The sequence below is a fragment of the Hetaerina americana genome, unplaced genomic scaffold, assembly GCF_022747635.1.
Source record: "Hetaerina americana unplaced genomic scaffold, ioHetAmer1.1.p SCAF_49, whole genome shotgun sequence".
Classification (NCBI taxonomy): domain Eukaryota; kingdom Metazoa; phylum Arthropoda; class Insecta; order Odonata; family Calopterygidae; genus Hetaerina; species Hetaerina americana.
In genome coordinates, this window is record NW_027287084.1 from 1,385,282 (window position 1) to 1,399,585 (window position 14,304).

Sequence of the window (14,304 nt, forward strand, 5' to 3'; positions counted from 1 at the left end):
ATTTCATACCATATTCTATTGCATTTTGTTCATTGCATTTTCTTTTCTCATAAAAAATGCTAATAACTGCTACTCATATCATCATCTCGAACCTCCTCTCAATGTTTCCTCAGGTGAACTGCCACAAAATTCTTCATTCCCAGGAGTCCCCACGGTGTAGCAGTATTGACGGTGAAGGAGTGGGCAGTGAAGACTCCCTTGCTCCAGATCTTCCAGTTCGTCCGGCCTCCACTTCACTCCCTTATCCCTCTCGACGTCGATCTGACGGAGGGTCTAGGACCCAAAGCGATTCCGAGCCGGAGCCCCTGTATGCTGAAGTGGACCCAAACAAGAAGCGCACTGCTAGCGGTGCCTCAAGTGGCATAGTGGCCCCAAACTCATCGCCAGCCCACCCAAAGCGTCGAAGTAGCAGCGCCCGGCTGCGAGATGCTGCTGCATCGCTCAGTCCTCGTAGCCCCCTGGATGCCCTGGATGCAAGCTTACCATCTGCTGCCTCACTTGCCCGCTCCCTTGCGACCAGTGCCGTTGTTAACTCCATTCCAGAGGGTTCACCTCGTCCATTACATCGGAAGCCTAGTGATGAGTACCGCACACTTACTCAGGATCTTCAGGCTGCAGTAGAGAGCCTGGCTCTCCTACCTCCCTCTGCAATTGCTGCGGCGGCTGGTGCTGGTGCTTCAGGTGCTCCCATGCCAGAGACATCAATATCTGCTTCGAGTAGTGAAGTTCATGACTATGCCGAGATATACACACCCAGTAAGGAACGTGCAGCATGGGTAGGAATAGGTGGTGACAGCAGTGGGGGTGGTAGTGCAACTGGTTCTGTTGGTGGCACTAGGGAATCTGATGGGAGTAGTGGAAGTGGAGGAAGTGCTTGTGTACCCGAGGATGGGAAACCACCTACCCCACCATTACATCGTTTTCCCTCTTGGGAATCAAGAATATATCAGGTGAGTTGATATTCTAAAGTAAAGGAATTTGATACTACCCTTCATAAAAAACTAGATAGTGTATAATCCTGATAAAATGAGCACAACATATAATAAGGTTCTTAGTATAATGAGAAATACCAAAGATACAATTAATTATTGCCCTATGATTAAGTAGTAGTAGTTATTAGGGAGGCCACTGACAGCTGAGGTCATTTGCTCCATTAGGGATTGGTGGGTAATTTGATATGGGCTGAAGATTAAGGGAATGGAGAAAAAGCAAAGTGAAATAGGCATTAGCCCACTCTTAGCCCCATGAAAGTTGCCAATGAGCCCACAGTTTCCATCCAGTGGACAGTGTACTTCATTTAGAAGTGATGTCCACTTAATACCCTTAGGAGGGATAGGAATACCAATTAAAAAAATCTGCCACCTTTTGGATTTAACTCTGGGCCCCCTTGGTAAGAAGCCGCAACATTAGCTATCACCTCCCCTCTATGATTTGCACTTAAATAACTTGGTAATAGTGAGGCCAGCATATTGCCCCGAATATTGTCATTCAATATTTTTATATATTCAACAGCTTCATAAAAGGAAAGTCATGAAATTGTATAATGGTCAAAAGTGCATTTTCCACCTCTTCAGGATGCTTAATCATAATTTCCTGGTTTACATGCTTTTCGTGACTCGTTTAATTTGCATGGGTCTTATTTCAGTAAGATCTCATTTATATCATAGCTTGAAAAAGGTTCGATTAGAATATTAGACATCACATCATCTCCCCTCGTGGGTTTATTTTTTAATGGAGTTCAATACCAACTGTATCAGCACTATTTGTAAGGTGAAACCTGAGTATGTTAGTAAGGGATAGGAAATTGAGTTTTAAAAGTTCTGATGGCCAATCAACTGGAATCAGCAGAAGTGCATGGATTGGTATGGATAAGATGGGATGACACAGATGGGATACCAAAGTCAGGAACCAAATATGATGATGATATATGCAGAAAGACTATTGGTATTATTTCTATGAAGGTGATGTAACAGGACTTTTCTATGGCCTGCTTCTTTATGAAACAGTTGCTAGATAATATGTCAGCTAGGAAGTTGTTGGACTGAGGATAATCCAGTGTTCTGAGGAAATTTATTTCATCCACCTCCAGTTTTAGATTATCTACTGAATTAATAGAATAAGATAACCTCATTGTTTTATTCTGATGTTTTATCTCGAATCTTTGGTCTTTACTGGTCAGCAGACAGAATGTTTCAGAAGTACATACTTGGCAGTAGATGGTGGAACTGACAAAAATTTTTGGCAATAGACAGGATATGAGTGATTAAAATGTTAAAAGCCTATGTTTCTAATTTTTTCTTATGGATTCATTAGTTCTATAGTAGGTTTGCATTTTCATAAACTGATAAACAATGACTATTGTTATTACTGTGCTAGCTAATGTAGAAAGTAGGTAATTTCATGCTGGAAATATGTTTATGAATATCCTGAATAGCCTGAATCACCTAGAAACTGGTTTACATAATTATCCCCAGGTGAAAGGCGAGATAATTGCCAATGCATTGTGCTAGATACTCTGGTTTAATGCTTGAAATGTTATCGTTGAATGTAATTATAGCTAAATTTCCACTATTTATTTTCACTTGTGTGAACACTCTTCAATCCAGGAATTGACATATTTTCCCAAGCCGCTGCTCAGCGAGCTTATGCAAAAGAGGTTTAGATTTTTGGAATAGAATTTATTGTGCCTCTTATGGCATGTATGTTGGCCCTATAGAAGGCAAGAAGTGGAAGATGAGTGCCAAGTATATTATGGGGGCAATTAGAAAAGTTCTTGGAATGGAATACAAATTACTGAGTTAACCTCTGTGAAAATTTTTTTATTTTATAATGTAATCTCTCTGTACACTAATGCACTTAGTCAAGCGATGTCCCATGTCTTGATCCCATCTCGACAATTAGATTCCTTCTGGCCTGCAAAATACCCTTCTAATTCGGCTGTTAGTTCTTTGTTTGAAGGGAATATTCCTCCACTGGGGAAAATTCTGAGCTTGGAGAAGAGATGAAAATCTGATGGAGCCAAATCAGGCGAATAAGGGAGTTGTGGCAACAATTTATGTCTTAGTTCACGTATTTTTGCCATGGGAATGACACTTGAGTGTGGCCATGCATTGTCTTCATGAAAGTTGACTTTTTTTTCCAAGCCAAATTTGGCCTTTTTTCGTGTATCTTTTGCTTTAGTTGGTCCAGGAGATTAGCGTAGTATTGTCCAGCAATTGTTTGATCTGTAGAATCCCTTTCACATCCCAGAAAACTGAAGCTATCACATTTCCAGCCAGCTCTGTTGCCTTTTCTTTCTTTGGTAGTAGTGAATCGACCTATTTCCAAATATGCTCATCAAAACTTTGGTATGGAGCGTAGCTATGTATGGCGTGAAAACATGGTCACTGAAGCAGGATAATATGAGGGTAGTCCCAGAAGTATCTGACTCGACAAAGAAAACACAAAAATTTTGGAAAAAATTTGTATAATTTTCTGCATAATTTCCTTTCAGCTCTATACATTTAACCCATCGATGTTCAATATGTTCGATAACCTTTTCATAATAAGAACTGTCTTGCTCCTCAAAATAGCCATTAACTGCCGACATCACTTCTTCATGGTTGGAAAATCTTTGACCACCAAGCCATGTTTTCAAGTATACCAACAGAAAATAATCTAAGGGGGTTAAATCTGGCAAATAGGGTGCATGAGGTAGCAACTCAAACTTTAATTCATGAATTTTGGCCATTGCAATCACAGATTTGTGAGCTGGTTCATTGTCTTGATGAAACAACACTTTCTTCTTAGCCAAATGCGGCCGCTTTTGCTTGATTTCTTCACTCAAATGTTGCAATTAGTTTGCATAATACTCACCATCAATAGGTTTTCCTTTTCCAAGATAGTCAATGCAAATTATCCCACTCGCATCCCAAAAAATCGATGCCATGACCTAACCTGCAGATGAAACGGTTGGAGTCAGTTCTCCCTTTTAAATCCATTGTTTTGATTGTTCTTTTGTCTCGGGTGTGAAATAATGGACCCATGTTTATGAAACGGCACAAAAATTCTGCTATGTTGCTGTGAAACTTTGCTAAACACTCAATTGAAACATCCTCATGACACTGGTTTTGCTCGAGAGTGAACTTCCATCTTGCACACAGCTTTCTCGTGTCCAAATTTTCAGTTAATATGCGATGTACCACATTTTTCAAAATGCCTATTATGCCTGTTAGCTCACGCACTTTCTGTCAACGATCATTCAGTATCACTTTGTGGATTATCTTCACCATTTCTGAAGTCGTCACCTCATTTGGTTGACCAATACGATGCTCGTCATGACAGCTCATATGGCCTCGTTTAAACTCTGCTACCAATATTTTACTATTGTAAACAAAGGAGCCGTCTCACATAGAGTAGAATCCAGTTCAGCTTTTATATTGGTTGGACTAATGCCTTTCAAAAAAAGTATAGTATCGCATAATGATGACTAATTTTCTTCATTTTCACAAATTCACTGAAAACATTCACTATTGATGGCTGCCAAACAAATACTAAACAATGTGGTGTCTTCAAACTTGAAAAATATGCTTTATAGATTGCATACTTTCTAATACAGTGATATTTTTCAAACTATTATCTCTCGGTCAGGCCAGGTACTTATGGCACCACCCTTGTAGATGTAGATTGGAGGCTTTTTAAATGTGGGTGTGGAGACGGATTGAGAAGGTGAAATGGGCCGAAAAGAAAACAAATGAGGAAGTGCAGGGACAGGATTGGGATGTTGGATGGGATGAAGAAAGGAAAGAAGTACATGGAAATGAAGAGGGACTTGTTGTAGGGTTGGATGCTGGATTTTGTTTTTTAGGGGAAACAAAAATATTTATTGGTAGAATAGTCCATCCAAAACCTTCCTTAACCAGTAGATTACCTAATAATAAGCTTGTGGACATAAACTCTTCTTCCCTAAAAGGGGCAGGACTTCGATAATGATTTGGCTGATTGCTGGCCATTTATGACGTGACATATTTTGTTGGTGTTTTGGCATAATTTTCTCCAAAAATTAATGTTAGCTCCTATGTATATTTTTTTCAAAACAATTACAAAGATATTCAATATGTTAATAAGAGCTTTGATGTGGCGGTGCTGTATAAATGGCAGCAGTCAAAAGTGAAAACAATAGTGGAAGTTCTTGTAGTTAGAATCTGGACTTATTGTCCCACCCCTGGAATGGTTTTAATATTGACTCCCTCATGAAATAATTCACTTTTAAATTCAGAGCAATACAATTGTAGCTAACAAATGGTATATATGTCTACATTAATATTAAAAGAAAATGAAGAATATTCAGCCATCACTGTACATAATATAGAGCCAATGAAAAACTACTTTCAGAAATTTATCAACATTTCATAAAATAATATGGGTACAAATTTAAAAATTTTAGAGTAATTGAGTGAATAGTCCAGAGATATACAGGTATACCTGTGTAGCGAAAAAATAAGGCAATGACATGAGAGGCTCAGTAAGCATGCATTTTATAGGTTTTGCTCCAGATTTGAAAGTTTTCAAGAGATAGGGAAAAACTAATTTGCAATACACATCATAGAAAAAGCAAAAAGATGATTATGAAATAAATAAATATAGAATATTCATTATGAAATATACTGTCACATTTTCTAAATCGATATTTATAATCATTCCTTAGCGCACTGAAATATCAGTGTGATAGGTATGGGAGGATAATCAGTGCAAATTAAATGAAGATAAGGATGGCGTACTCACTCAAAGTGCCCTCCACAAAGCACCTCAATTAGGGATCGAGATACCTCTGAAAAATATTCAACACCACCAGGATTTGAACCCGAGCCCTCTGGGTGGGAAGCCAGTACGATAGCCACCGCACCAATCCCGATTCCCTTGTTGCCTCCTTCACAACCTTTTTGTGCATATGTGATTTTATCACTATGGAAAGTGGAATCCCTCCTTACAATTTCCTTGTCTCTCCATTTCATCACTGGCGCTAAACGTCAATGCTGTGCAATAACTTTTCCTTTGTTGAGGCTTTTTTATTTTACGTTTTGTGGAATGTTTTCTTGGTTTAAATTTATTATTAGGGTGCGATTGGTGGCATTTTTTGGTACAAAATTTACAGGAACTAGAGCGTACAAATATTTTTCCATCCACTCACTCACTTAATTCAGTGAGATTCTAGTAATTTTAGAACAAATTGCATAGATTGGCTAATTTCAGGTTCTCTATGTTTTGATTCTTCGATTATACCGTTGTCTCTGTGGATGAAAAATGACCACTCATGTCCACTGCTTGCTTCACTCATCTGGAAGGTAATCTCAGTAATCGATGCAAAGGTCGTTGTGCTGGTAATGGTAGAGTTCAGCCAGTACTAAGCCTGAAGGCGTTTGAAATTCACATGTCAGGGTAGGTGGGCCAGTTCCTTTCCCTGGGCTAGTTATGATTTCCTAGGAAGATCTGGTACCCGAAAAATCATGCAGCTTGGCTGAAGCAGAGGGTGCCCAGAGATGCTTGCTTCGAAATTAAACCCGGGTCCTCCGGTTTCTAGCACTCTACCCCTGGGCTAATGCATACCCCCATATTGCTACAATGTCTCAAAATTCTTCAAAGAATATCCCTTGAGTGTCAACACACTTTTGCCATTGGCTTTTCCTTGACTTGTTGGCTCCCTGGTAGGCAGATTCCAGAAGGTCCTGAAATGTGCAAGCTTCTTTGGCAGCACTTGGGGTCTCATGGTGGTGTTCTTAGAGGGAGGATTTCACTTGTGGGAAAATAAAATAGTCTGCTGGTGCCAAATTAGGACTGTAAGGGGGTTAGGGAATCGTTGTGATGCCATTTTTCGATGGATTGTTGGTTGTCTTGGAGCAGGTGTGGCTTGGTGCATTTTCATGATGCAGTTTCCAATGTCTGTCATGTCACATTATCCAGGGCGTTGGGGAATCTTTGCATTGCATTGCAGAGGGTATTAGCAACAAGCCAGACTCTTACTCTTTTGGTCATCCGTCAAGACTTTCGGTATGAGTTTAGCACAGATCTTTTGCATTGCCGAATTTTCAGTGATAATGGTGTGCACTGTCAACTTATCAATGCCAATACAATCTGCAATCATATGCACCCTTAAAATAATGGTCTGAATTTAACCCTTCACGCACACTTGAACCTTGTCGTCAGTTCTTGATTTCGACAGCTGTCCAGTTTGGGGCTCGTCTTCCACACTCTCTCTGCTGTCATTGAAGAGCTTCTCCTATTAATAAGCTGCAGTTTGTGAAATGCTTTCATATCCATGAACACTTGGCAAATCATGCCCAATGTCTCTCTACCCAATTTTTCCAGTCAAATGCAAAATTTCATGGCATACCACTGTTCAATCGTTTGCTGCACTTTGCACTTGCACCGAGTCACTTGACAGGGGTCCACTAAAAGCACAATCTAACCTAAACAAATGGTTGTGGGTAATTGGAGCTTGGTGTGTCTTGAAGGTCAACCCCCAACCACCAAGCCTGCACTACTGATCTGAGGATTTCAGGTCAGTAGTGACTGTATAAGAGAGCTTCTGCTGTATATGTAATTTAGGAAGAGATATTCAAATGAAGTATGAATTGTTTCTATTCTAAAACTTGGTCTTTTAAAAAAAAAACAAAAGTTGGAGACTTTTGTGATGTGAGTTGGTAGGAAATAATTTGGAAAGAGAGGAAGGGAAACTTAGAAGTGTTCTATTAACTGTATATTGAAGAAGGGAGGATACAGGCTGTGAAAATTAAATGTGTAGAACTTGCAAATCGTACATACGAGGGTCATCCGGAAAGTAGTACCCGTTCGTGCCGCATGAAGTGCTGACGACGCGAGTAGCCGCTGGACGAGGTCAGATAGCTTCAGTGGCTTGTCTGCCTTCTCTGAGCCAAGTTGCGTGACGCTAGCATTGCCTGTGTTGTTTCTGTGATTGTTTACAATGTTTAAAAAAATTGAGAACGCCGCCAGTTGTGAAGTGAGGGCAGTGATTAAATTCCTCAATGCAAGAAACGTTCGCCCATGTGATATTCATCGCCAATTAAAGGAGGTGTATGGAGACAATGTAATGGACGAGTCGTCTGTTCGGCGGTGGTGTCGCAACTTCAACATGGGGAGGGGGAACACACACGACGATGAGCGTTCGGGGAGACCGTCTGTCATTACAGACCAACTGGTGAGCTCAGTTGACGAATTCGTGAGGAACGATCGGCGCGTCACAATTGATGACATCTGTGAGCATTTTCCCAATGTTTCTCGAACAATTGTTCATGAAATTGTTAAACACCATCTGCATTATGCAAAAATTTGTGCAAGATGGGTCCCTCGCGTATCTCAATGAGCTGGCGGCGAAGGACTATGCAGCAGGAATACAGAAACTTGTCACACGTTATGACAAATGCCTTAATTTGCTTGGAGATTATGTTGAGAAGTAGTTTAAAGTATCCTCTTTCAAATAAAATTTTTTATGTTTGTTAATATTTACTTTTGTGTCTTTATTTCACGAACGGGTACTACTTTCCGGATGACCCTCGTATATGTAAATCTTAGAGATGGCATTTCTAGGATAAGAAAATATTTGCTATTTGTAAGCCACATCTCTCACTAGGCCGCTGTGCAGCTGTTTCCATCACATTGTCTCATTTTCATGGTGGATTGAAGCACAAACTTTTTTATTTAAAAAAAATGGTTAATGAGTTTCATGTGATGATTTAACACTTGTATATAAAAGGCTTAGCACCGAAACTGATCAATGCCGAGTTGCCTGACGTTCATGGCACATCTACCACTGTGTTTATGACTATTTGCAATTGGGTAAATGAGTTTAAATATGGCCATGCATCCACAATTTATGAATATTGTTCTTGAAGGGACTTACGGCAGAGTGATTGATAAAAGCCAAGATGTAGTTTTTAGTGATCGATGAATCAAAGTTCACAGTTGAGTTCACAGGCATATCAAAAGGCAGTATGTTATCAATTTTGAATAAAAAATTTTGTTTGAAAAAAATTTCAGCCAGATGGGTGCTGCGTTTGCTCTCGGTGGATAACAAATATAACTATGTGTTCCATTTGAGGGCTGGTTTGTGCTTTTCTATTAAACCTGACAAGTTTCTGCTTCAATACATAATTGTGGACAAAACATGGATACACAACTACACTACAGAGGCAAAGGAACAGCTGAAACAGTGGATTTCAATAGACAATCCGGCTCCGAAGAAGGCAAGGCTGGTGTAATCAGCTGACAAGATGATAGCATTGGTTCTTTGGGATATCCATGGGAATCATCTATGTCAGTTACATGTATAAACGTCTAATAATAAATGGAGAGTATTATGCATCGTTATTGCACTAACAGTTGGTGGAAGAAATCGAGAAAAAGCATCCTCATTTTGGAAAAGAAAAAAATTCTCTTCCATCAAGACACTGCATGCACCTACACAGTTTTGATGGCAAAAATAATGAAATTAAGTTCAATTTATTACAACATTACCATATTCACCAGAATTGGCCCCTGTGATATTTTTATTAATTTCCATACCTGAAATAGTAGCTTGGTGGAAAATGATTCATGTCAAACGAGGTCATTGCCAAAACAGAAGCCTTTTATGAGGGCCCTCTGAAATCCTGCAATTTGGGTGACTTAAAAATGTTGGAGAAATTTTGGGATACGTACATCGAGTTAAAAGGAGATTTCTTGAAAAAAAATCAGTTGTAAGAAGTGTAGTTGTGTTGTGGGTAGGTAAGATAGGTGGGGGAGGGGGAGGAAATGGTGGCATTTTGGACAGTATAAAGTGGTGGAACTAAATATGAATATTTTCAAATTCTAAAAATGAATGGTTGACTGATTTATTTCTTAAGTCCTAAGTGATTGATCATAGTTTGAAAGGATCATCCTAGTGTAGCTCTAGACACCAAGGTACAAATTTTTCTAAAATAGGAAGAATAAAATGATTTTTTTCTTAAAACCCTAATGACATGATTGAGACAGGAGAAGGAGAAAATTAAACTGGTAGCAGTGTAAGGACTGGTTTTAAGTAATTTTAATTAGCCTTATTAAGGTATTCATTGGCCATCTTTGGTTCAAAATCAATATCTACATGTATATGTGTTGTTTGTGTGATGTTTAATTGAATATGGTTGTGTAGTATTTTCCCTACAACATTAAAAATCATATTTTCTCTAGATTGAATATCCAATGACTTAAAATGAAAGGTACTCACGATTGACTTTGTTCTTTCTTTTTATTGCATTAATGTATTTCTTTAATTCCTTTTAACTGTCAAAAACTTATTTGTCCTGTCATGTTTAGAAATCTTCTAAAAGTTTGTTAATAAACTTCCTTGAAAAATGATCATGCTCTTCTTGTTTACTTCACAGGTTGCTGCTGATGGCTTACAGGTTGCGGCCCCGGTTGTTAATGGGGCATGTGGTAGTTTACGTGCTATGCAACAACCATCTCAGCAAACATCAGCTGGTTATTATGATATTAGTGTGCCTGTCTATGCTACAGTTAAAGGGGTGAGTTTAAACCAAGTGATTTTATAGGATAATTGCTTTTTATTGTTAAATTTGTATTGCTGAAATATCATCTCTGATATTAAATTATTGAATTAAACCTATGAATTATTGTATCTCTTCACATTCTATTTCAAACTAAATGAAACTGAGGAAAGAAACCAATGAAAAATGATATTTTCATCAACCCCGATCAAACAGATTGTTAAAATTTTATTCTCAAATTCAGGACAAATGATAAATAGATTGAAAAAGTGTTTGAACAATCGCATTTCCATTAAATTGACAGTACGTAATCCTGTATTAAAACATTTATTAGTTCTATTTTAAGTACTGACGTAACTGACCGCCTCAACATCTCACAGAGTTCCTTGGAATAGCCAGATAATAATTATAAAAGGCTAATAGTCTCACATACAGGAATGACATATATAGCTGATTCATAACTCATCATGATTTTGAAAAAATGATATCATCATTAACATTTGCATTTCATAATGTGCATATTACCTGCGGTTAAAAGTAATACTTAATGTTCAAGGTACTCTCAGATAACATACTCAATTTTTTCTCAATTCTCTGTTTGCAGCGAGCTAGTCAAATACGATCCATGCCATTCACGGGTGACTCATCAGATGACTCAAGTGATGGGGAGGAGCATGGGGCAGAAGCTCGTGGTGGTGGGACAACGACAACCACCAGCAGTGGTAGTGGAGGCAGTGGAGGAGTTGGTGCACTTGGAAGTTGCGGAGGAGGCGGTGGAGGTGCAGGAGATACTGATGCATCTCTCTCTGGAGGCTCAGGTTCAAGTCCAAGCAAGAGTATGAAAACAACATCAAGTCTATCACCAGCCAAGCGAAGTAGTTCTTCGCCATCTAAAAGTTTAAGAAGGGGTAATCAATTTTTAATATGTAAATCTACCATGCCATGGTAATGAATGAGGGTTTTTTGGTAGATTAATTATTATTATAAAACTAAATTTCTTTGTTTTGCTTGTTTCCGTCATGTAAGTTAACTGTAGTTTCTGAGCTCAAATACTATTTTTAATTTGTAAGGATTTACTTAAATGTAATGTGAGCCTCTTATTTAGATTAGTGTAAATATTTGCAATTTTTAAAATGAGTTTTCTATCATTTTCAAAGGTGCTTATGTTTCCTGATGAATCCATGGCAATTACTGCTGTAACTTTGCACTTTATATAAGATCTGAAATGATTATGCATGCACCACTTTCAAAGAACTGTAGGAGATGTCACGATGGTAACTTTAATGAAGTCATCCACTAATGTGCATTAAAATTCAACAATTTCAAATTGTAAAAATCATTTGCCTTGTCTATGATCTCAGTCTAGGTGAATTATTGCTACACTTTGCAATGGTTGAATTTTATTGCACCACATTGTTAATCATCACTAATAAATTTTATATTTAATTAACTTTTTTAAGATACTTCCCTGGAATCTGGAATGTCTGATGATTATGCCATCCCTCCTGATGCCTTTTCCTGTGAAACCACTAGTATCGAATCATCTATGCCGTCCCTTGCTCTACGCACATCACTGTATACTGATACTCCAAAAAAGGAATCTCTTGAAAAGATGGGTTATCTCACTAAACTTGGTGGAAAGCTTAAAACATGGAGGAAGCGATGGTTTGTGCTGAAGAATGGAGTGCTTACATACTGGAAGTCCCAGGTATGTTGATATTTATTTAAATTTAAGTTTTCATGCTGGTAGTTTGCAGCCTCTTCTCAAAATCATGATCATATAAGTCTTAGTTAGTAAACTGTGAAAGTAGATTTCCATATGATGTAATCATGATTAAATTTTTGTTATCATTGAGCTTAAGTTTCTCTTTGTCAATAAATCTGGTATGATTTTTTGTGCTTTCTTGAAAGAGATGCAAAAAGTTTTATCATGACTGCAAATGTGCTTGTAGTATAGAATGTCTTTTACCCTTTCCAAACACCCCTTTTGTGGCTCTTGGAAGTTATTGTTTGTGAAAATTGTTTTTTTCTGAAAATATGGGCTGTCAGCACCATTGATAATACAAAGAAATTTAGCATTTAATTTCAGAAATTAATATGGTAATGGGTAAAATTTTGAATTTGTTTTTATTTTAGCAATTATAGTTTGGATAATTCACATTAATACCCTTTTATTAGAAAGTAGCCTGTAGGTAGGTATGGTTTTATAGGGAATTGTGATAATTAAAAATCAAATTTATGACTGACGCTTTGTAGAGCAGTGATCTATTGGACACAAGTATTAGGAATTCAGGACAAAAGTTGGTGATTCCTCCTCAATATACGATGATGAAAATATTGCATCATATGTGGACCTTAACAGCTCAGTTCACCTACAATCCTTCAGCATCCTCCAGAATTTACATAGGCCTGCTGTACTATTCACTGTCTAAAAATGATGACCATTGGAATAACATATTTCCCTGAATTTGACGTAATCAAATGATGATAATAATAATGATATGTTTTGGATGAATGATTTAGAGGAAAATCACTTTTATATACTATCTACTAACTAATATACTACCATTACACTAACACATGTCAAGGCCTGACATAGAGGCGATCAATATAAAAGTTAAACTCAAATAATAATTGGTAAAAGTAGCATAATAAGATGCATTACTGTAAGTTTCAAAGTGATGATTTATTTGACCATATTAACCGAAAGCAGTTAGATTACAAATTAGGTTCCTTGCAACCTTTATTCCTCATCATCCGTCAGAGTCTTCTCTTGAAACATCATTCTTGTTGTTGTTCAGTAAATTGGGCACTTTTATGAATTTTGACAGCGTTTTTTTTATTTTGAAAAAAGAGAATTGACGATGTATATTATTAAAATCCATTGAAATGTGACTTTGTCTTCCTAACTATTGCTGTTACAAAGATATCATCTATATAATGTTGTATTTCAAAACAAATTCCAATATAATATTTCAAGTTTTTTTACAGAATAAAATTCATAATCAACCCACATAATAGCCCATGTGCTTTCAGATGATTTTTGTGTGTGAATTACCATTGAATGCATTGTACTTTTTTTAACCAATGGAAAAAATGAAATTCTAAATCTATGATGGTTTATAATACTTGTTTGTAGACATATACCATTATGTCTGAAATGTGAATGTATTGGTAGCTATAATCATTTCATGTTAGTAAGCAAGGAACTTGTATACCCTGTAAACCTTTTTAACAGTTCAACTTAAGTTTTTTAAAAATTATTTTACAGCACACTTATGACAATAATTTGCAGAGTGATGTTAGTCGAAAACCTCAAGGTCAAATTGTTCTTGATGAGGTATGCCGGGTTACAAGAGCTGAAGGTGCTGCAACGTTTGAAATTTCAACAGGAAAGAAAACATATTATTTGACTGCTGACTCGATTGCAAACATGGAAGACTGGATCAGAGTTTTGCAGGTAATAACCTTACATTAATTTAGCCTCATAAGATTTTTAACCTCCAGAAATGTTTGAATACCTGTATGTTGTCTTAAACCGGAGAACTGCATCTTTTTAAAGAATGTCCAGAGGAGAAATGCGACGAAATTACTCCTGAGCAAAGAGGATAATAAACCAACCATTCAAGGATGGCTAACAAAAGTGAAGAATGGACATGCCAAAAAGTGTTGGTGTGTTCTGATTGGGAAAATGTTCCTCTACTTTAAAACACCAAGTGACATGGTGAGTAAGATGTGTTAAAATTGTCTTTTAGTTTATATATATAGCCTTCTAGAAATGGAA

General features: G+C 37.4%; 1 protein-coding gene across 7 annotated transcripts in view; it reads left to right on the top strand.

Annotated features, from left to right (window-relative positions):
- Positions 1-14,304, top strand: part of LOC139693430 (uncharacterized protein CG43867) — a 364,846-nt gene that overhangs the window by 321,118 nt on the left and 29,424 nt on the right. For 4 of the 7 annotated variants that reach the window (XM_071591567.1, XM_071591573.1, XM_071591571.1 and 1 more), the window contains 6 exons: positions 114-950; positions 10,398-10,538; positions 11,125-11,428; positions 11,981-12,228; positions 13,792-13,980; positions 14,065-14,244. In XM_071591567.1, the coding sequence (XP_071447668.1) occupies positions 114-950; positions 10,398-10,538; positions 11,125-11,428; positions 11,981-12,228; positions 13,792-13,980; positions 14,065-14,244 (1,899 nt within the window). The remainder of the gene's footprint in view (positions 1-113; positions 951-10,397; positions 10,539-11,124; positions 11,429-11,980; positions 12,229-13,791; positions 13,981-14,064; positions 14,245-14,304) is intronic. The other 3 variants (XM_071591569.1, XM_071591572.1, XM_071591570.1) reach the window with 2 other exon arrangements.